Raw genomic sequence first — 23,260 nt, 5'->3', positions numbered from 1 at the left:
AAAGAACACAGTGACCAAATGTGACCCCATGGGTTCTACATGTTGGCCTTCCTAAGTAAACGGGTTATATTACATTACAAGAATTTCCTGTATACACGAGTATGAAGTTAAGTTTTAACCCTTAAATGCCTGATGTTGCAAATAAGCAACAAAACACGTCGGCTCTAAAACGACCTAAATGTAGAATCTACTTCAAAACAAACACAAAGGTGAATTTTATCATTGCTGGAAATAAATGTAGGTGGTAAGGGGTTGACCAAATCTTATTTTCAAGGACAAAGTTTTCAAAATGAAGGTGGTGTGAAGTGCAGAACTTGCTCTAAAGCTGTAAGGTTACTTGTTTGCTTTGACTTATGCGTGTTGACTGCATTATAAATAGAATTCAATTGGCAACAAGCAGCTGATGGTTGACTTGCAGCCCAACTCTGACATCTTGACTGGGAGTGCATAGAAACCTTCCCAGGTCTGTCAGACGTCAGGCCTCGCACAGAGGTGACATTTGTAAGCACGTGTCCCTCCAGGCCTCTGGCAGACATGTTGGAACACGGCGAGCTCCCACACCGCCACGCTGGCTTCCCTTCCTCCATGATTCTGGGGTCCAGAGGTTGAAGCTCGCCACATTAGCTCCAACTCATTAGGCAGCAGCTCATTTCCATAATGGACCCTGACAGCTGCTTGAAGAAATTCCTGGGATTTCCCAGATCAGTGGAAGAGCTGGAGAAGCAGGCTGCAGCTCAGCATGGATGGATGATGGATGGTTGAATTCAAACGGCGACGCTTCGCATTTATGCAGTTTTTAGCCGCACCGATTCAAGCAAAGGAAAAGCAGGATCTTTTCTGCTTTATTGATAAGTTGCTCTTCAAAAGCAAGTTTATGCTAAAGTGCACATCAAACAACAAACATAACTGTAAAAAAGCACAAATTAAAATGTAGAATCCAGTTGGATTTGTGAATCAAGGATTTCCTGCAAAATGGCAAGAGCATGAAAAGTGAATTGCGATATAACAAGATAACTGTACTTACTTGAACGATTGGACCTCATATCAGTGCTTAACATTTGACAGCTAGGAATCGACGTTGACACCCCCCCCCCCCCCCCCCACACACACACACACACTTTGGACCGAAACCACAAGAAAGCTTGTATCAAAGAACTTTTAAATCCCAGATCTGAAAAATAAGACCAGTCAGGATTTACACAGTTTACTGAAAGGGTTTCATTATGTTTTTTAACTGCTCTGATATCTGAAGTAAATAATTTAACTGTAACATTTAGTCCTTTTTAATTATTGAAGGAATTAATAATAATAATGCTTTATCTGCGCTTTTGCTCGAAGTACTCTCAATGTGTCCATTATTCATTCACTCCTCTCTCATATTTTGTGATGGTAACTACTGTGGTAGCTACAGCTGCCCTGGGGCAGATTGACAGGGGCATGGCTGCCAGTTCGCCCCCAGAGCTCCTCTGACCATCACCGGTACATTCATACGCATTCACACACCAATAGTGCAACACTGGAGACAGGGAGGGTAACGTGCCGTGCCCAAGGACACAACAACAGTTGATCGGGGGGGGATCAAACCGCCGACCCTTTAACCATTGGCCGACCTGCTCAACAACCTGACCCACTGCTGTCCTGAATTATTTAAACTCCTGGCTGTAATGTGAACATTTGATCTATTTGTCTTTTATTTCCTTCATTGGATTTTCTCCACACCACACACCACAGAATCCGTTCTTCAATCACAGCGGAAAAAGAAGAAATCCTTTACTCTACAGAGCTGTTTGCTCTGTGTGGCGAAAGATGGATTCTGGTGAAGTTTCCACACAGAAATATCAGAAGTAAATTTAATTCCACAACAAAGTTTTTAAGGCTGAACAAATTAACTATTTCTATTTAACCTAAATTAAACAGCAATTCTGTAGTATCCGTGTCATCAGTCTGTTTTAATAAATAGAACATGGTGTCATCAGTATAACACTAAAAATCCTTTTGTGATGCCTAAATAAACATTTTACAGTAATGAAAAATTGCTCCTAATTCTTGAAGAGGTGAGGTTATTACCGAAAACCGACACCAGCTGTTACCAGGTCAAAGTTCTGTAGCTGGAATCTCATGTTCTGGTGACACTGATCCACAAATGTGTTCTCTTTAGGTCTGTTTAAGCATCCTCAACACCTGGCACGGCAGACCAGAGGAGAAGTGGAACCCTCAGACCTCCAGCTTCCTACAGGTGAGATGGAGATCTGTCCTGGCTGGCACCTGTCCGAGCGGATCAGCACCAGTGCATGCTTAGTCTTTATGTCACCATCGCTGGTTCATCGCGGGCCCAGAGCGCCCCATTAACAGCTTTGTGTTTGGACAGCTGACATGACAGATGGAGTCATTATTTTGCTTCGCTGACGGCGAGTGTGTGTTAATCAAGCTGAGCGCACGCCGCCATCATCCCAGCCTCCGGGTTCTGTCCGACACCCAGAACCAGCCGCTTGATACGCCTTTCTTTTCACATCTGACTAACATGGAGTTTAGTGACAATTTTTTTCTGTTGTTGGTCAATAACAATTTTTAACAAGTTATTGCAAGTAAAAAGATATTCCTAATAGCCTACCTGGTTAAAAAAAATGTTAAATTAGACTAAATTCACCATTGTCTGGCAGAACCTTTTAAAATATTTCATTATGGACATATTTGGACATTGTTTTCAAAAAGATTATTTTTTTGGGAGAAAAAACCTACTCAACTATACTGAAAAGTTTTAAAACAAACTCTAAACTTCCATAGATGTTCCCGGGTTTTTTTTTCTAGACGTGTTTATTTTTCCTAATATTTATTGATCCGACAGGAACAAAGGAGTGTGTGGAAGTCTCTTCTGTTTTTTCTTTCTGCCTTCCAGAGCTGCAGAATACACATAGACGCCTTTATTGATTATCATTCCAGTTAGTGTGCTGCAGATCGATAGTGGGAAAAGAGGGGTTGTTGGTCTGGGGAGACGCCTGGAAGAGCGCCCGCCCAGGAACCAGGAAGAGCAGATGGTCTTTCCTGAAGGTCACTGGTGTTCACATGATCCTGCATTTCAAGCAGTTTCAATGTATGTGAGGCCAGCAGGCACACTAGTTATGCTAAAGGCCAGGAGGGGAGGACATCTCCAGTCTCCTTCAGACAAATCATCTGACCACAGCTGCTTATTGGAGCCAAAACTCTTTTTTATTTGTTGTTGGTCAAACTCCTCAGAATTCTTTGATTTTCATGGTGACTCTGCTCCCCAGAGTTTTCTGCTCCTCTGTACTTTTCAATGGATTTCTGTCTCCTGACTCAAACCTCTTTCTTCTGCAGGTTTTGGTGTCTGTGCAGTCGCTCATCCTGGTGGCAGAGCCCTACTTCAACGAGCCAGGCTACGAGCGCTCCCGCGGGACGCCCAGCGGCACCCAGAGCTCGCGGGAATACGACGGCAACATCCGGCAGGCTACGGTCAAGTGGGCCATGCTGGAGCAGATGCGCAACCCTTCCCCGTGTTTCAAAGAGGTAACCGGCACGCTGTGATTGGACACGCCTCACAATTCTATTTGGTTTTTCTTTCACACTCTTGACAGTGAACTGAATCACACATTTCCAAATGCTGCTCATGTGGGGGCCGTAACCTAAAACAAGCTCTCTGTCACCCTTTAATTTAGAGCTCTGCTTTCATACAGAACTACTTTTAGTTTTTAAACCTCCATGTTGATCATCACTGAAACAGTCAGAGGTGAGAACACAATCTGTGGTTTTAGTATGTTAGGTTCTGAAGCTGCTCTGGACCAATTTTCCATCAACCTGGGACAGGGATCGGCTTTTCGTCTGTCAAAGGAAAGAGCTTGAAGAACAAACTGACAGTAAAATCCTCGTGTCAGTTTTCATCCGTCGTCTGTCTCGCCTTACTCGATTAAAAAAGTTTTGATTGAGGTCTTTGACTGCTCTGTCCCTGTGCTTTTGTCCTTTAAATGTTGAGTGTTGGAAGAGGCAGCTAAAGAGCTGTTCTTCAAGGAAAAAAGTCTTGTTTTTTTTTTTAACAATTTTATGATTAATCTTTTTTCTTTGCTATGTAAATTTAAAAAAGAAAAGCTGTTCTGTGGTCTGGCTTTCTAAGTCACTTTGTTCCAGGGACATCGTACATATCGTTAAAACCCCCGACATTAACATTAACACCGTATATAAAGAAGATTAAGCTCAGAATTTCATTTCTGATTCAAATTATAGTGATTCAGGAGCATCAGGAGTTGTGAATTGTTCCCCATTTTTGTCGTATCGGTAATATTAGGTTGGTGGTGTGAGGGGCTGTAAGCTAGCGAGTAAGCATGTAAACAGAGAGCTCTCAGCAATGGAGATGGAAAGGGTGGCGGGCTTACGCTGTGCCAACGGTCCTGCCCTTAACTCGGAGACGAATTTCTAATGAACTGCTGCCGCTCTGCAGAAACTATGTCCTAGAAAACGGCACCGGATTTTTGGATTTCTGCTAAAATGCTGATGACAACAGATGTAAATGGTGTTTAAAGCTAAAGAGGATTGTATTTCACCCGTGTTTCCATTTCAATATCAGAACTGAAGCTCTATTGTTGGTTTGTTTTGTGCTACTCCGTCACCTGCCAAGGAACTTTATGGAAAAAAAAGAACAAGCAGCAAATGTAGTTTTTGCTGCTAAGAAAGCCCAACAGTTAGTACAATGTATTTAGGGGGTGTGAGACGTTTATGTGTCAAACTTTGGGCTGGCTCTCTGAGCGTCAGAGCTTGACTCAGATCAGATCTTTCTACTTCGATGCCCCGTAACAAACCACAGATGAAGCACTGAGCACACGGAAGAAGGAAGTCCATAAAGATCCCGTGTTCTCTTGAGCTTTTGATTCAGGTGTTCCCACTCGGGTCTCACTCGTCTTCTCCTCTGGAATAATGAGAGGATTCCCTCAAAGGTCACATGGCACCAGCTGCTCGTCCCTGAATGCTCACGGAGGTCTCTGTCTACATTTCTGTATGCGCTTGTGTCTTCACGCCTGTTGAAAGGTCGTTTGTCAGGACTCTGCAGTCCCGTGTGTGCTTGCTGAACACGGATGCTTGCATGAAGTTTCTCTCTGCGCTGTGAGGAAAGCTCAAAAACCAAAAGTCAAAGTGTGGCTGGTCCAAGCAGAAGCAGCAGCAACAGGAGAAAGCCCTCATCAGATCCGGTAGCCTTCTGATGTTAGCCTGCATCCATCCAGGATGACTTTCACCTTCACTGACATGACCTTGAATGCTCTCTTCCGTGCCCCACCTCTCTGGAAGTCACAAACCCAACCGTGGGTGTGGCTTTGAAGTGCACACACGCCGTGTAGATGGGACAAAGATGGAAAGAGCAGAGAAAGATGCATGAGGAAAAGGAAGAGATTAAAGCAGAGCCTCAACCCCCTCTGCTGCCTTTTTGCTTCTCTTCTCCTGGTAAACAGCACATCAGCAGCTGCCATTATAACTAATCGCCTCCCTCCAGCACCAGAGCAGCAGATATGCGGAGCGCTCCCTGCATACTGATCATCCGCCCTGGCGACTGTTGCTAGGAAGTGGACTGGAGGGGCTCGATTGCGGATGATTGACACCATCCATCGAGGATGACTTCAGCATCCTTGAGCGCCAGTAGTTGAGGGAAGAAGGAAGAGCGGATGTGGTTTACTCGTGTCGGCGGGGGGAGGAGCCTGATCTAAACTCTCCAGGCTCTCTGGGCCTCTCCTTAGCGTTTGAGTCTGTCTCATCTGTGGGGTTCAATTCTCCAAAGTTTACTATTTGAACAGAATTCATTCTTCTTTTTTTTAAGATTATTTCTCTGTTCCTATTGACTTTCTGGAAGTCTACTGACTGGAGTTAACTGCTTCATCGTAACTGAATCCTGTCAGAGAAAATTGAAACGGCATGAACCCGGAGGTCACATCTCTGCACTTCCAGCATTCCACATCGAGATCAGAGCAGCGAAAGCGATCAAAGCCGGGTCAGAACTGGAGAGAGAAGTGTGTGCGCCTCTGACATCAACCTCTGTGTGTTCGCAGGTGATCCACAAGCACTTCTACCTGAAGAGAGCAGAGATCATGTCCCAGTGTGAGGAGTGGATCACTGACATCCAGCAGTACAGCAACGACAAGAGGGTCGGTCGCACCATGTCCCATCATGCAGCTGCACTAAAGGTAACGTCAGAGCTTCATATCTCGAAGGGCGCCTGTCTGTGAAATGAATTATGTATCATGAAATCTGCAGATCAGCAACCATGTTCTGCTTTATTAACCCCCAAAAGGAAGTGATGATGTTGCAGCATAAAATATTAAAGCAACATTAATAAATCAATAACAGTCAGCTGGAAAAACGTCTTTAGGTTGTGTTTGTATCCAAGCAACAACATGACGTAGCGTGGGCAGATAACGTATGAACTCTGGGAGCAGGAACCTCATTTCAGTGTGTGTCTGTGGGGGGGTGAAGATCCTTGCAGGAATGAGCTCAGAATGCTAAAGGCTGTGAAGGAGCTCTGCTCTTCCTCCTCCTTTATTCCTTAAAGGTGTGACGAGGTGCTAATGTCCAGAACACCTCCACCCTTTTTAGCCCCTTTGATTTATTTGTACATGGATCCTTTTTTTCTGAAGGCTCATCAGTACTCTTACACAGCAGAAAGTAAAGAGGAAATACTGCCGGACTTTTATTTTGTTGAAAAAGAATTCTTATATGAGCTAATACATTAAGTTTAAATAAGTTTTCTCCAAACCTCTGCAGAATTTTTTTTTTTTTTAGTCCTTCACATTTACAGGGTTCTCATTCCAGACTCTAAAAAAATAAAAATAATCTAAAAATGTTTTTGAGCCATTGACTGCACAAGACAACTGGACTGAATGACCCCTCCCCCCTGGCGTTCCAAACAGGAAGTACCAGCTGGCTCCAAGAAGCCAAAATTCCATAGACGTCTAGAGAGAAATAAACAGCTGTTACTCAGTCATTCTGTTGGTCAGAATAACATTTTTTGCTTTACCTTTTTTAACTTCTTTCATTATATTTTTTATTGTGAGTTATTCAAAAAATAAACTGCCCAATCAGATGAAAGTACGTGGTCCCACATCAAGCGTTGAAAACATTTGGGAGATTTTGTGTAGCCAGCTTTCAAGTGGTGTGGCTTTCTAACAAGCTCACCCCTGATTGGCAAGAGTGGTTGCCATAGAAACTATGACTCAGACCCATTTGGACCAATCACTGATTGCTGATGACGTTTGGCTCCACCATGGCGGTGTTCCTATTGCAAAAAAAAAAATGGTTGAAGCTGGAAGAAAAGCATTTTCTGTGGGTGATATTACACTAACTCGGTCCAGTTATTCTATACAGTCGATGTTTGAAGACGATCATTTGTTCTATTCAAAGATCTGTGGCATCAGTGGGACTCCATGTAGTTTAAAGAAACTAGAGGGAGTGAAGGAAGGGCATCCTTCCGGGTAACAGAGCCCCTCCCGGACAGGTTGCAGATGGAATCAGAGGCAGTACCTCCCCTCCTCACCCATCTGACATCCCTCTGAGACTCAAACGCTGAGAACATCCCCGGCTGCTTCCCTCCCATCTGTCTAGAACAAGAAGCTCCACTGGTTCGAGTCCCACGTCTTCCTCCATGTTTGGCCTGTTCCATTAATCATAAGCCTTTACTGGGCTTGTGTTGGTGTAGAGCAGTGATTCCCATCCAGAGCTACATGTTCCCCTGAGGGGATCTGGGAGGAGAATACTTCACAGATTATTTGGCAAGCAGCTGTTACAAACACACGTGTGTAAATGACCTGATACAGGTCTGAACATGACGGATGTTTCAACATCCTGTCCTTCTGGATGAGTGTTCAGTAGAGGGAACAAAGGTCAGAGGCCAAAGATGAACAGAAGAAGGTGAGTGGAGACGACATCTGATGATTGTTTATCATGAAATCCTTCTGGCCTCAGAATTTTCCGACACCTTTATGAAGGCGGCAGCAGTCTTCAAATTAACTGTTATGTTTTGTTTGAGCTGTTTCTTTAAGTATGATAAAAGCACACATGTTCAATAAAATGCACAGCATCCACCAAACAAAAAAGGAAACCACTATGAGAAATGTCAGCTGAGAGCTTCCTCTCCACAAGACAATTCACTCCAGCAGGGCGTCAAGGATGTGATGATGGCAGAACTGTTATTAGAAAGCTCAGTGGTCCTCTCATTTCCAGATGTTTCACTTGACACTTCAACCACCAACAGTTTCTGTCTAGCTGAATGCAGATCCATTTGAACAAATGCTGTCCAGCCTGCTCTGAGGGGGCATGAGCTACGTTCACAACCAAAGAGTTCTCAGTGGATGATTATGCCATTTTTAATTACAATTTTTTAAAAAATGTATCTTTTTTTTTTTTTAAGACAGTTTCTGCAGAGCAGCATTAGTTTATTAGAAACTCTCGCGTATGAGCAGTACTGTTGCCATGGAGCCATGCCACCCCTCCCCACTGCTAAGAGCTTGTTGGCCCGTCCAGAATGTTGTCTGCACCACAAATAAGCTTTTTCAAAACAGCATTTTTTTTCCCCTTATGCTCCTTATTCACAACTTTTTGAATACAGGAATACTCAGAAATGAAATTTTGAGCCTAATTTTCTTTATGTCCTCCATCAAGAGAAAAATGCCACAAGAACATGTTTAATTCACCGTTTTCCTCAGAGTGGGCCTTTAAAAAGCATCAATCCTTAACTGCTTTTTCCTTGACCATCATGAAGTGATTGTAGAATCATAAAGGACAGAACCCAACCTGTCCCCTCTGTTCCTCCCCACAGAGGCACACGGCTCAGCTGAGGGAGGAGCTCCTCAAGCTGCCTTGCCCCGACGACCTGGAGCCCGACGGTGACGAGTTCTCCTCAAAGAGCGCCGCTCTCATCCTCCAAGAGCTGCCCGGTCCGGACTCTGAGAAGCCCGGCGGCAGTCAGGACGGCCACTGCAGCGAGGGCCAGCTATGAGCCCTCCAGCCCTCAGCTATTTCCTCCCCCTCCCAGCATCACCCGATAGTTACTCTCTAAAAGACTCGCCGGCTGGAGAGCGCCAGCCGCCACTTTGTTCATATTTGTATGTAAAGATCTAATAGCCGAGAAGGAGCAGACGGACTCTGAAGCACGCTTCGCCCTGACCGAAGAGTCGACAGAATCTTTTATTTACCTGTAAAAGAGTGTAAACATTTTGTCTTTTTTCCAATTGTGAAATAACCACTGATTGGTATGTTATTAAACTTGTTTATGTATACATAAATGCAGAGGAAAATTACAGATTATATAAGGGAAACTACCTTTAGAGAAGAATGTTTACTGAATGTTAATTTCTTTTGGTTTCTTTTTGACTGTTAGAGCGGACACGGTTGTAACCAAGGATTTATCGGGCCATCTTTAAGGATATTTTAAAGCCCCCTCCCCTCCCGCCTCTGGTTATCCTCACTTTTCTGAATAATCTCGGATCATACCCACTTGAATAAAGGCAGATGCTCTGTTTTCCCTCTTACAGGCTCCACATTAAAACGCTTCACTATGCTCTGGATTAACATTTGTCGCCTCTCAGAACTCCATGACTATTTTCCGTCGGCCCGGCTGCAGCGGCAGACTGCGTGTGTGTGTGTGCGTTTCTGTGCAACTTTCCACGGTGAGACGAAGCTGTGACGTGCCTTTGATTGACACCACGCCTCCCAATCCTCCGTCAGAGCCACTTTACTGGTTGGTTTCTACCGAGCTCTGCTCCGTCGTACACCAGACAAACTGCTTTGATCTTTTTTTATTCTGTTCATCTGCAGTGATCATCAAAGAAATGCACTTTCTATTTTAGTCACTCGTTCAGTCACATTCTCCTTTTGCTAGGACATTAAATGGAGCTTGAAACGAAGGACTGACTGTGCCCATGCTTCTTTGTGGGTGGAGTGGTGTGACGAAGCAGCCGAACCCCAGACCTGCAGCCGCCATGCAGACACGTCCTGAATTTAGAGGCAGTTCTCTGCAGGAAGGCTTCATAAAAGCTCCTGAAAGAGGTTTTTAGAAATCTAAAATCCTCTGACCTCCCATCTTTACTCCACACGACCAAGAGATGACGAAGCAACAAGAATGTTTTAAAGTGTAGTAATATAAAAATTAAGGCTGTTTTGAGAAACAAACTTAAATTATGCAAATTTTTTATCTATGAAATTTCAGATGTTCCAGAAATACTCATTTAAGACGGTTTTAGACCTTAGATTGCTCTTATTTTGGTGTAAAATGTCAATCATCAGAAAACTTTTATAAATTTAACTTTCATGATCTTCTATAGAAAACTTCCACAGCACAGACGCCAGAAGTGTGGTCAAATTTTTAAATGTCCAAAAAAAATTAAAAATCAAAAACTGTCAAGATTTAACTATTAAACATTTTTTTAATTCTTTGCTCATTTACATGAATTCACTCGTTTATGGTCTATTTGGGGAAAAGAAATCACATCAGATGAAGGGAGGTCTGAAGCTGATTTGTCATGAAATGGGACCATCCTACTAACATAATGGGAGGGGAAGAAGAAAGCAAAAATTGCACCAAAAAAAATCTAAATTTATTGGCCAAGAAGCATTTTTTAGCTTCTCTGATGAAGCGTGTTAAAAAACTAAAGTAACTACAGCAAGGTGAGTTCACCAGTGACCTCTAGGCTGTTCCCCTGCAATCGGAAACACGTTTAGGCTCGTGGTTTTCTTTGTCTGCATTTGTAACATCCATCATAACTGTTCTGGGGTGGATTTTTCTAAAACTGGTTTTGGTTTACTGTTGACATCAGAAGCATAAGTAGAGACATTATGGTTTCCAATAATGGAGGCGTCTTATCCTTGTCTTCATAAGGGGTCTCAGACATGCTGCCTTGTGTGTTGGTGGGAACGTTTGGTTTGTTACAGAAAAGCAGCAGCTCCAAGTGCAAATCCTATAAAATCACCAGTTTCCAGTCTGTCTCTTAACATCTACAAAGGAAAATGAAGAATCGAGAACAAGACGCCACAGTCATCTCTTCCGTTGAGCCACGATCAGCCAAGACCAAAGAGCTAGCTGTTGCAGTCACATGTGCCTATGAGTACTTTGACAGCAGAAATGTGTGGATTTCAAGTGTTCTTGATCTTTTTTAGCCTCACAGCCCTTTGACATGTCTTTTCTAGGTCTTGGAGGCTGAATGAATAAACCTCTTAGTCACAGTGTGGACAGTTTCTTACCTTGCACTCCCAAATGTCATGCAAACCTCAAGTTACCAATCGTTGCTGTTCCAGAAGCTGGTTTAGAAAAACTGCATCTTAGTGTTTTAAACGTCTAACCCTAAACCAAAAATATCTGGTGTCAAATACTTTTGTTGTATTTGTTTCCTTTCTTTCATGTCAATATTCTTTACTGGTTGGGTGGTGCAGTTTTTAAAATGAGCTGTTTGGAATGAATTCAGGTTTGTATGCTTATAAATGCTGCGTTTCCTTAATTGGCAGTTGAGTAACTCCCTTTTGTTCACCCCATCTTGTTGTCTTGGTAACATCTTTTAGGTGGGCGGGGTAAACTCAATACGGACGACACCTTTTAGGCTTCATTTTTGCCATGCAGAATCCTTGGGGTGTTGTCCGAGATTCACTCAAACTGCAGCGACTTCATAGCTTGACCAGACGCTGAGGCTGGTTCATTGTAATGAGCAAAAATAAAAAGGCTCCAATGAGGATCCAGTAGTTATTCTTGACCAAAAAAATATACGAATAACAAAAGAAAGGTTGTTTTCAACATCTTTAATGGAATCTGTTAAATGATGGGGTCAATAAAAACACCTCCCCACCCTCTCCAAACACAAATCACCACAGAAGACCCAACCTGCAGGTTAAAAGGTGCACTCAATCAAAATCCCACCCCGATCATGTGACATGGTGACAACAATGGTGGCGACACATTTATTGTTTGATATGTAGCTCTGACGCAACAAAAACCTTGTGATCCTTGAATTCTGTCTATAGCAGCTCTTTACATTTTTAATATTTTTGTCTCACCTGCTTTCCTGTTATTTTTTCCAGTGTTTTAAAGACCCACTCCAATGAAAATCGTGTGTTTTCAACATGCTAAAGACAGCATATTCATAATGAAAAGACCAGTGGGAACGCTTTGAAATGGATCCAAAAAGGGTCAGAGCGGGTCTTCAAACTTGACTAAAACCCACATGCTGTAGACATGGTGAGAGCTTGACTGAAAACCTTTCTTTGTATTCTTTTTTTTTTTAATCTGATGTTCCTCGGGTACGTTCTCTGACGTGGGTGTTGATGGAGGGTTCTTTTCTTGATAAAGAAACGTCTGCTCAAACAAACTTTAAGGCATTCTCTTCACAAGAGTCTGCTTCAACTTTCCATCTAAAATTCCTTCCATTTCTGCTGCTTCATCTGTCATGAACACAATTTTAGTTTTATTGCATTAAGCCATTTTGAAATTAGAATTTATGAATTCCTAACATCCCTAAAAGTCTCCAGTGTTCTCCACACATTTAGTCTTGCTGCTCCGAGTCCGCTGCAGTTTAGTTCTTCCAACACCCACATCAAGAAGCTTTCTTTTTCCTTCAGTCAAGTGACACAATGAGGGTGTCGGAGATGGAAAATATTCTAGAACAGAAATTATTTTTATCCTTGTGTCCCACTTACTGTCAAATCTGCTCGATCAGTCCTGAAAGCAAAGACGCGGTTTTCCTCTGTCTTCTATACATATCCTAGAATACTTCATTGATTGATTCCAGCGGGGAAATTAAAATGTGACAAATGAAAAAGCACTTACTCATCCTCCATCATTAATGATCTGATGGTTCATACAAATGTTCTTTAAATGCAAAAAAAAAAAGGTCCCCACGTGTGCTTTAACTATTAATAGTGAAACAAAGTTACTTTATATATCTAAAAAAAAACATAGATCTACTTGAAATAAATTTGTAAGATTTTATTTACCCTTTAATCATTTTGATCTGTAATTTAAACTTTGTCTGCCTGGTCTTTGTCAATTTCTAATTCTGCTTTTGGATATAAATCACTTCTTTTTTTAATACATCAGCTAAAAACATCAAATCACTTAAAGAAATTAATGTCAACATCACCATGGAGAAAGAGGAAAGCTACAACGGTTCCCAGGAAGGATTCTGAAGAGTTCTCAAGATTAACCATAGAACTACAGCAAATCCAGGTCTGATCCAACATAAGATTGATTTTTAAAGAACCAACAGGAACAACCAATAACCCGATATTTAATAAATATCATAATATAAACTAAACAACAGCTATCAGCTTTAATTATTTCCATCAATAAACAATTCTCCAAAACAGGAGCTCACTGAAACCAGAACAGGTGCTCTTCTGGTTTAGTAACCCGGGAGCCTTAACCCCTGCTGTCTGCCACACACTGAAATAAATTCACTCCAGGTGAGGAGGAAACCAAGAAATGGGTGGAGCTAAATGCCAAAATACATTTGGGAGGTGCTAATTCATTTCACACTGTCATCCCTGGCCGTGTACCTCGTCTCTGGCTCGCCTCTACTGCTGCTCCTACACCTGGCTGTGGATCCTGTCTCCGGCTCGACTCGCGCCCCTGACTGTCCCCCCAACTCCATCTGGATGAAGCTCGTCTGCTGGACTTTAAATATGTAGTTGTAGAGTTAGATAAGTTAGTTCTTCTCTATGAGTTCTGGTACATTGCCTGTCCGTCCTGGGGGAGGATCCCTCCTTCATGTGGACACCCCTGAGGTTTCTTCGTTTTTTCTAGAATCCATTTTTTTAGGAGTGTTTCCTTACCACGAAGGGGGGTCTAAGGGCAGGGATGCCAGTTTAGCTTAGTCAGTTTGATAGTTCAATTTAGTATTTTCCTATTGAATTCTATGGATTCATGATCCTTTTGATTTTATGTTTAACTTTTTCAATTACCAATACGAACCCCATGGAGACAACTGTTGTTGTGAATTTGGGCTATACAAATAAAATTGAATTGAATTGGGGCCTATCCAGCTACTGTCAGGTGGATGGTTCTCCAGCGTTGCAGGTACACCCCTACTCACACTCATCAGTTTACCTATGAAGCATGTTTTTAGAACATGCAAAATACACACAGCTGGGATTTGAACCCTTGTGAGGTAAGAGTGCTAACCACTACTCCACACATCACCATGCAGACCCATATTGGTACAGCAACTTTTACAGTGTTACAAGATGGCAAGCTATAACAACCCCCCCATCCAGTCTTTCCACACAAAAAATTTGCAACTGAAATAATAATAATAATAATAATAATAATAATAAACAGTCGGTACATTTAAGATTTTATCATGCTAGGAACATTAACGCCCCTGCACGCGCGCCGTCAGTATGTCCCCCACAATGCATTGCGCAGCTGTCATGGCCGCTCACTAACGCCGTCTTTTGCCACATGGGTGAACGTAAACATTCTACAGCCGGTTGAAGAACGCAGCCTCCGCTCATTCATAGAGCTGTTCAACGGCGGACCCGGCTCGGAACCGTCCTGACCCGAAGCTAGCAGACGCCGCTGGGAGCCTGGGACATGTCGCTAGACGCGGAGATCTGTGTCCTCAGAGGGTTTTTAACCTCCAGCGCTGCGGAGGAGTGGAAGCAGAGCGCAGTGAGCGCGTCTGGTGAGACACCGGCGTGTTTCCGTATATCAGGTTTGAAACACCTGTGAGTTCGAAGCTGCGCCGTTTGTTCTCTCAACGCTGCGGACGTTGCGTCCTTAAAGCCGAACCGCGCCTGAACGCAGCAGCGAGAGGATCAAACAGCCTCCCGAACTTACGTGGATAAAATCAACACAATTTTAATTTTTTGTTTGTATTAAATGTCTTGAAACTGCTGATGTAGTAAATGTATGCTTAATCGATTCTTTAGAGAAGTGAACTGTCGGCGGGGAGATTGATGTGTCACGCCAGACTGTTAGCTAATTTCAAGTCCCTCGCGCTGTAATTAGCAGTTTTTCTCTGTTCTGACCGCTCGTGGCTTAATGTGAATGGCTTCCCCTTTTGGCATTCTTCACCTGCGTGGATTTAAGGCGAAAGGAGCGGAAATGTGAAGTTTTTGAGGACTTTTAGCTTTCCTTCGGTCCGGTCTTTCGCTGAGCTTTCCCCGTGGGGGTCCGTGTCGTGTTTTGAGTGGGGGTGGGTGATGTCGTGGAAAGCCCATTCCCCTCAGAGCTCAACAGCTGTGATCAGCAAACCGGGGCTGATGCTGAGGAGGATGAAGGTGCTGCGGACCGCGGGTGGAGGAGGACAATCCACGAACAGGTGACGTCAGAGTGCAGTTTGAATTGAACACCAAATAATATAAGAACAACTTTTAATGTAGCAGTCAGAGCGGTCTAATTGAAGTTGCAAACATCCTGGGAGGGGGCAGAAGTGATGGGCAGTTTTGTCCTGCTGACGGGTGAGCCATCCATCTATCAGCTGCTGCTGCCTCAGCCGTCAGTCATCTTTGGCCTTCAGTAGGTATATGCAATTCTTTCATTCACATGTCTTACATGCATTTGATTCCTCCTTCGTTTCTTTAGTTAGAGCTGAACCTGACAGGTTCTCAGTCTGGCTGACCTCAGATACCAGGACTCTATTGTACAAGTTCTCCCACTTATAAAGATGAGAGAGGCCTGTAATTTTCATCATAGGTAAACCTCAACTATGAGAGACAAAATGAGAAAAGAAATCCAGAAAATTACATTGTCTGATTTTTAAAGAATTTATTTGTATATTATGGTATTTGATCATTAACAAACAAGCCGGATTTCTGGATCTCACAGACCTGTAACTTCTTCTGTAAGAGGATCCTCGGTCTTCCACCTGTTACCTGTATTTATGGCTCCTGTTTGAACTGGTTCTCTATATAAAAGACACCTGTCCACAACCTCAAACAGTCAGACTCCAAACTCCACTATGGCAGAGACCAAAGAGCTGTCTAAGGACACCAGAAACCAAATTGTTGACCTGCACCAGGCTGGGAAGACTGAATCTGCAATAGGCAACTGCATGAATTTTTCTGAATGTTTTTTACTCATTTTGTCTCTCATAGTTGAGGTTCACCTATAATGAAAACTACAGGCCTCTCATCTTTTTAAGTGGGAGAACTTGCACAATTGGTTGCCGTCTAAATACTTTTTTGCCCCCCTGACAGTCTTTGTTTTCCTCATCAAAGCTGGTATCAAGCTGAAAACTGTACGGCTGGAAAGCTCCAATATTGCTTAGCTTTTTTGTTGCACCGCTAATGTTAGGTTGGGATTGTGAGGGGCTGTAAGCTAGTGGGAGAGCACGGAAACTAGCGTTTCCCAGCCCCGGTCCTTGGGGAACACGGTCCTGCATTTTCTTCTTCAATCCAACCCTGCTCAAACACACCTACCTTTGATGACTGCCATCATCAGGCTTCTCCAGATCCTGGTGATGCGTTGAATCAGGTGTGCAGAAACAGGGCAATATGGAAAACTTGCAGGATAGTGTGCCCTGAGGTCCAGGGTTGGGAAACACTGTGTGAACGGATGGATGATGGTAAGCTAAAACGTCATAATCATAAAAAGACCTCTGGGAATGCCTATAAAATGGATCAAAAGATGATGGCCGTGCGTTTTCAGGCCTTTTGGAAAACCTTATTGGTTTCTCTGTCAATGCATTCTCCTTTATTGAATGTTTTACTCTAGCAAGTTCTTCGTAAGGAAAACCAACATGCTGCTGTGTTTGCTGTTGCACTGAAAATGTAGCCCTGAAAGTGATCTACTAGCAGGCATGCAGAGATTTAGTGAATGTTTCTTTTTTATTTTATATGAAAAATATTTTAATTTTCATTTCATACAAACTACTTTTGACTATAAATTGAAACATATTCCGTATTTTGAGGTGCATGTAATTCAAGCCACACCCAAAAGTACCAAATGTTGCAGTTTCTTGAACGGACTACTGGAGTATCAGCAAAATAAGTGCTTTAGTAAAAACAGTCATGTTCATGAATTTCTCTGGTTGCCTGAATGTAAGAGAAGCCCCTATGGTTATCCTCCCACTCTCCTGCTTCATAGAGGGTGTTAAAAGTTTTAGCTGAAATTGTTTATATAAATATATTATACTATTATTATATATTATATTATATTGGTTCTTACAGTTTGCTAATATTTTTCCCAGGTGTGTTTGAATTATGTTGTATGAATCTATTTTTCTGCAATCTTCTACCAAAAACCCCCACTTTTTTCAGTCTTTTTTTCATTCTAACTTTGTTTGGGAGTGCAGTCTTTGCAGGAGTCTGGTAACAGTTCTGAAGGTTTTGCACTTGTGGGCAACATTTGTCTTTGCGGAATGAAGGATTTAAGCGTGATGTTGGGAAAGGGGGCAGGACAGATGGCGAACATTAACCTCTGCAGTAAATGCATATGTGGACGTTGAAATGTTGGGCTATTTCCTCTTTCCATTAGTGGAAAATAGGCTTGGGAATGAAGAGTTCTGCAGGATCTTAATCCATCTCTCTGCAAAGCCAAAACTGTTCAAACTTCTTTTTCTCAGTTGGAAACTAATATTCTTTCTTTTTAAACTTTAAATTCCCCTGTTTTCTTTATCCGTTTCATTCTTATAATCAGGAGATTTGTGAAGCTCATTTTGTGTTTTCATGGTTTTAATTGAATCAGCTAGTTTCAGGTATGCTTGAATTTAAAAAAAAGTCACTATCCTGATTTAAAGGAAGATTAGAAAAAAAAGATTTCAAAATCAAATTTATAGTTTTAACCAAGCCCTTTTTTTCATTTTTTAGCTTACTAGAAATGGAACCCACAACCTTTAGCTGCCAACATATTTTCTTTAGAAGGTCTAGAATAGCTTTCTCCCAAAAACTGTGTTCTCCTTCTTAAAACGGTATCTTTGTCAAGGGAATAAAAACACGATTTTAATTGAGCTTCAGTAGGCTGGTCAGATCGATCAAAGTAGGAAATGAAACCTTAAGAGAATGTTGTTTTTGTTAATGTTTGGTGATAGCATAATCTGTTTGATCAGTTGTTCAATAAAACATAAAACAGAATTTTAAAAAAAGCAAAAATTAATGGAAATTCTGAAAATTGATAAAGTTGAACTTCAGAAGATCAATAAAATCAAAAATCCCAGGAAGCTGCTCTGATGCAAGTGAGTCAAGCATTTTTAGAAATGTTACTTTTTACATTTTTTTGACCAATCAGATGCGTGAATTAGTGTCTTATCACGTTGGAATCATTTGACAGATTCTCCTGAGCCTGCTTTCTCTTAGTAACAGCCTTTGTTAGTTTAATTCACAGAAGAATCAACACACCACACTCAGTGTAACTTTATTGACGGAGTGTATTTGAATAATTGTACTACAGTATACAACAATCACAGGGTCCTCCACTGTGAGCCTGCCTCAGCACGGTTGGCTGAATGATGCCAGAGCACAAGACAACCAACCAAACCCAAGGAACTGTACTTTGGAGATGAGTTTATTCTAGTTTGTTTTGGATTTTCTGATTTGAAAACAAACCCACAGAAATTCAGGTGGCATCTTCTGGAACTTCTGACACTTTTTAATTTTTTTGTGGGACTATTTTAATGTAATTTTTGTTCAGTCTTGCTCTATGGAAAAATTGACTTGTTTACAGTTGCACCAAATTCAACTTCTTCCCCTAACCCTACGTTTAGCCCACCAAACGGAGAGTTATGAAAAAATAGTGTCTTCGAATTTGGACGTTACGACCACTCGATGACGTCATCAATGTTCGCTGGTCATTTATGTTAGTGCGTTACTGCAAGCACTCAGAAAATTTGGTTAACTTATAGAACATTGGTTTTATAAGTTTAAAAGGTCATGCTAAATCAAAAAGTCATTAGTTACATTTAAATATAAACTTCTGTGCTTCAAAGCACACTTGTGTGAAGAAATGCGTGATGCAGATCATCCTCCCAACAAAGGAATACCCAGCCCTAAGTCACTACAGCCCCCCCTTTAAAAAAACAATTTGGGACACCACTACAGCTCCAAATAGCCCTACAATTGGAGCAATAATGAGAAGCCAGAATTTGTACATGTATTCAGCCTTTGTCTTAAAATGGCTTTTTCTACTTAGACCATTGACAGACCTCCCATCCCTAATATTTATTCATGCTAGTAATATTTATTTAGTATTGACATAAATATATCAGAACTTCTTGTGGTTGAGACTTCTCCAGCTATAATCTAAGATGGCGTAAACGGCACTAAAGCTTGGAACAAATGTTTCTTGAATGGTTATATTTTTTCAGCAAGACAATGTATGTCCTGGCTGAAAATCGTGTTTGTTCCACATTTTGACAGATTAGAGGTATGTCACAGGATTTCTGTCAATACTAATCCAAAACTCAATTTATTCTTTTTGAAAGAAGCAGATGGAAAATATTTATTCTGTGCTCCTGAGCATGGTGTCAGAGTGTGTAGATTTACTGGATGTTTTCCAGTTCTCCTGAGCGGTGTCCATCTGAGCTTCCCCCGAGCACTCATCTTTGGTCTAAATTGCTTCTTTGCCCTGAGTGCTTCGGCTAATTCTATTCACCGGTGCCTTATTAACCGAAGCTTCATGCCTCAACCTTTTATGAGTTATGGACTAATTTCTGAGCCTCTCCCTTGTTTTCCATAATTGCTGCCATTTCATTGGCAGGCCTGCGAAGTAGCTGAAGTTTCATTATAAATGTGGCCGTAGCGAAAGCATTCATTCCTCCCCCTCATAAAGCCGGCCTCTCTCCTCCTTCCTGCTGTCGTGGTAGCCCCTGGGTTTCATTAGATCTGCGGTGAGATGAAATTCCCCGTGCCTCTTTGACAACATGAACAGCTCCTCCAGCAGTTATTAAAGCCAAGGGGGCACTTAGGGTATCATGCAAGTGGGCTGGAAATCTGACTGCAAATGGACCCGTACTTGTCATTGGAATGGTGAAGGACATCTTAAAAACCAAGATGCAGGAGCCATCTGAGGCTGCCAGATCCATTTTTTTTACTGGTCCTCAGCAATGTTTTAATTGAATTGGAACAAATGAAGCTTACTCAAAGTCTGAGTTTTGACTCCAGGTGGCAGTATTGTGTTGAATGAGGCAACTTAACAAAATATTACGATTGATTTAAAGCTGGAGTTACCAGGAACTTTGGAACATCAGAAATATGGCGGCTGCAGAGTGATACATTTATCTTAAATTGTAAAAGTGAAATCAATCCACACAATGTTTGCCCAGAAATGTACAATTTTAAGATTAGAACATGTCATTGGGTTGCTGGAACTAACCAGGCTGCTGTTGGACAAAGGCAGGGTATACCCTGAATAGGTCACCAGTCGCTTGCAGGACTACACAACCACATACGGACTCACATGCACACCTAGAGGAAAATTAAAATACACAAATTAACCGTTGAAGCATGCTTTTGGACTGTGGCAGGACGACAGAATGCTTGGAAAAAACATGAACATGGAGAACATGCTAACGCAACATAGAAAGGTCCCAGCCGGGATTTGAACCAGGGTGTGTCACTTGGGGGCTTCCAAGAAGTCTGTGTATTTTCTTCAGTAAGTGGTAGTGCAGTCGACCTCTGATCGAAAGATTGGAAGTTTAATTCCCGCCGTGCGCCCATGTGTTGAAGTGTCCTTGGGCAGGACACTGAACCTCCACATTGCCTCTGGTGGTTATAGGTTGGCGCCAGTGTTTGGCATCAGAGCCGCCATTAGTGTTTGAATGGGTTTGTGACTGTAAAGCGCTTTCGGACTTTGAGGAAAGTAGTACAGCGCTATATAGGTATGCCATTTACCATGACTTTATGCATCAATTGAAGGTTGTTTGTTTCTAGCTAGTCCATCGACGTCTCTTCATTCAGCATATAGAACAGAGGCTTTCTTTCTACAAATAACTTTTTTGGCTTTACTTTGGATTTTTTGAAGACAACAGTCCCATAAAACTGCAGGTCTCTTCTTCAAACAAGTTGTGTACAATCTGTTGTTTCGCTAGTTTGAATACAGTTAAGTGTGTGAGTGTTTATTCCTTAGCCAGATAACCCTGACACAAACTCTTCACGCAACCAAAGGGAAGTTGTTCTTTGCTTTTGCCCAGCAAAGAGTCTGTAGTTGTTTGAAGTACTTGTAAGATGTTTTGAGAGTCGGGAGCCAGTGCTTAGGTGTTGGAGAACTAAAGAACTGACTCCAAAACTAGCAATGGAACCAGTTCTGTCAAGAGGGACTCAGATGTTGATGCTCGGCACTAGAGTTGCCACAATTCTCAGTTTAAAACAGATCTGGTTGTTACACCACTGAACTGAATTGTGGAGACAGCGAATCGTTGCATCCCTTCTCCATACCTACTTCATACCATTAGGTGTTGCGCTATATTTAAGAAGAATATATTTTTTTAGTATTTTTTACATCAGGCTTAGTAAAAGCCAACATCATTGTTACTTGCTAATTAGCTAATAAAAAAAAGGCTTATCGGAAGTTTTAGTTTTTTGTTGTTGTTTTGTAACACAAATCATATATAATGAACCAAAACAAAACTGTGACCCAAAAATTGAGGTTTGAACCAAATTGTGAAGCAAAATGTATTGTTGCATCTCTAGCAGGCTTCGGGATGTTTGTTTTTGGATAGTGGAGGGAAGGATAACGACACCCAAAGTTAAATTGCTTTTAGTTTCACACAGCTGTTAAGATCCATAATGTTCTGCAGAAAGGTGCCATCAGTGGTAGCTGCACTTGGGAACCAATTATGGATTTAACCCCTGATCCAACTCTTAGTACTGCTTAGCAAGCAAATAGGCATTCTATACTACTGTCTTTGCCATTTTCTGACTATGGAATTGAACCTTCAGTTCCTGTCTCTCGGGGTGGAAAACTTTATTAAACCATGTCAGCTGTGACTTCCACATTGTCCACATGTAGCCCCAGAAATGGACAGACCCAGTTCTGTACACACTGCTTCCTTTTTGAAGTTGACCATTGCCTACGTGACCTTCATCAATTGTTTGTAGTTTGTCCCTGTTGAATTCTGCACATACTCTCCCAGACTGTTGGGTGTCTTTGGTGAGCTTGTTCTGCACGATTCAGATGGATTGAAAGACAGAATCTATTTTCATGCGTCCTTTCTTGGGCTCTTGCAGACTTGATATCACCCGCATTTGAGAAAGATAAAGTAGAGATTTATTTAGTCTAAATAGTGTTAATGAAGCTGCGGGATGTGTGTTCTGCAGACAACTGATGACATCATCCTGGATCTTTGTTGGTATTCCAGGCATGCCTGTCTGTTCAAGGAGTTGCTTCTTCCTGGGATATAAAGCGACGTCCTTTGGTTAGAAAACATAAGCGCCTTAGTTTTAGCACGCTTTCCTCTGCGGCTCAGTACCCCATCGCTCCCTTTGCTTTGTCCGCTGGGGAAAACAAAGCAATCGGTGCAAATGAACCAACCAGTCTGGCATCTAGTAAGAAGCTGATCGAAAAAGGAGTTAAACAGAGCATTTGAGCCACGCCATTATTTCTGGTTGGGAAGCGGTGGCCCTGCAGCTGCCCTGCTATAAATCAATGTTTTTGTTTTTTTTGCCATCACTTCACACATGGGTCTCTTCATCTGGCTGCCTTCAGCTCAGTCAAGTTCACAGTAACATGGAGCAACATGATAATCTGCAGGGAACAGTCTCTGTCCTTACTGACTTAATCACAATAGGAGGCGGGATTAATGATGAGTACACAACAAAACAAACGAGGGCAGATTGATGGAGCTGTGAGGACGTTGGTGTTTATTCTGTTGGCTGATAACTAGCTTTGAAAACTTTGAAGGACATCGAAAGCTGTAAAGCTGAAGGCTTTCCAATGTCAGTCCAAAATGTTACCTCTAAATGTGAAGACAAGCGTGATGGTGCCCGCTCTGTGTGCTGCAGTTTTAACCTTCAGACTTTCTTCCAAATCCAATGACACAAGCGGAATTAGCTCAAGATGAGAATCAGTGATGATGGCTAAAAGGGAGAAGGGTTTACAGGCTGAGCTTCATCAAGTTTGGCATCAGAGGGGAGACTGCAGAACTCAGGAGGACGCCATTGTCCTTCACATATAAACCTCATCTAGGAATAAGTTTAATTCATTTTTTATTTTTATTTTCAAAAGCACAGAATTGGAAAAATAAAAAAGATTGACCGTATTTTCACACTATTGAGCGTAGTGGATTAAAAGGCGCATCGGCCATTTTCATGCATTTCATATATGAGGTGCACATTGTTTGCAACATGTATTTTG

General features: G+C 42.0%; 2 protein-coding genes across 10 annotated transcripts in view; both read left to right on the top strand.

The window, feature by feature from the left end:
- birc6 (baculoviral IAP repeat containing 6) overlaps positions 1-9,893 on the top strand; it is a 103,849-nt gene extending 93,956 nt beyond the window's left edge. For all 8 annotated transcript variants that reach the window (XM_078931716.1, XM_023963259.2, XM_078931717.1 and 5 more), the window contains exons 70-73: positions 2,159-2,236; positions 3,337-3,525; positions 6,045-6,179; positions 8,807-9,893. In XM_078931716.1, the coding sequence (XP_078787842.1) occupies positions 2,159-2,236; positions 3,337-3,525; positions 6,045-6,179; positions 8,807-8,986 (582 nt within the window). In that variant the 3' untranslated portion in view covers positions 8,987-9,893. The remainder of the gene's footprint in view (positions 1-2,158; positions 2,237-3,336; positions 3,526-6,044; positions 6,180-8,806) is intronic.
- A 4,451-nt stretch (positions 9,894-14,344) lies between these two features.
- The window catches only part of ttc27 (tetratricopeptide repeat domain 27), a 72,193-nt gene continuing 63,277 nt past the window's right edge, over positions 14,345-23,260 (top strand). The window contains exon 1 of one of the 2 annotated variants that reach the window (XM_023963354.2): positions 14,345-14,654. In XM_023963354.2, the coding sequence (XP_023819122.1) occupies positions 14,564-14,654 (91 nt within the window). In that variant the 5' untranslated portion in view covers positions 14,345-14,563. Of the gene's footprint in view, positions 15,294-23,260 lie in introns of both variants that reach the window. The other variant, XM_078931721.1, reaches the window with a different exon arrangement.

Source organism: Oryzias latipes, chromosome 15 (genome assembly GCF_053564925.1).
Source record: "Oryzias latipes strain Hd-rR chromosome 15, Olatipes_Hd-rR_3.1".
Taxonomy (NCBI): domain Eukaryota; kingdom Metazoa; phylum Chordata; class Actinopteri; order Beloniformes; family Adrianichthyidae; genus Oryzias; species Oryzias latipes.
The sequence above is the reverse complement of the archived record's forward strand: the minus strand, read 5'-3'. Positions and strand labels throughout refer to the sequence as shown.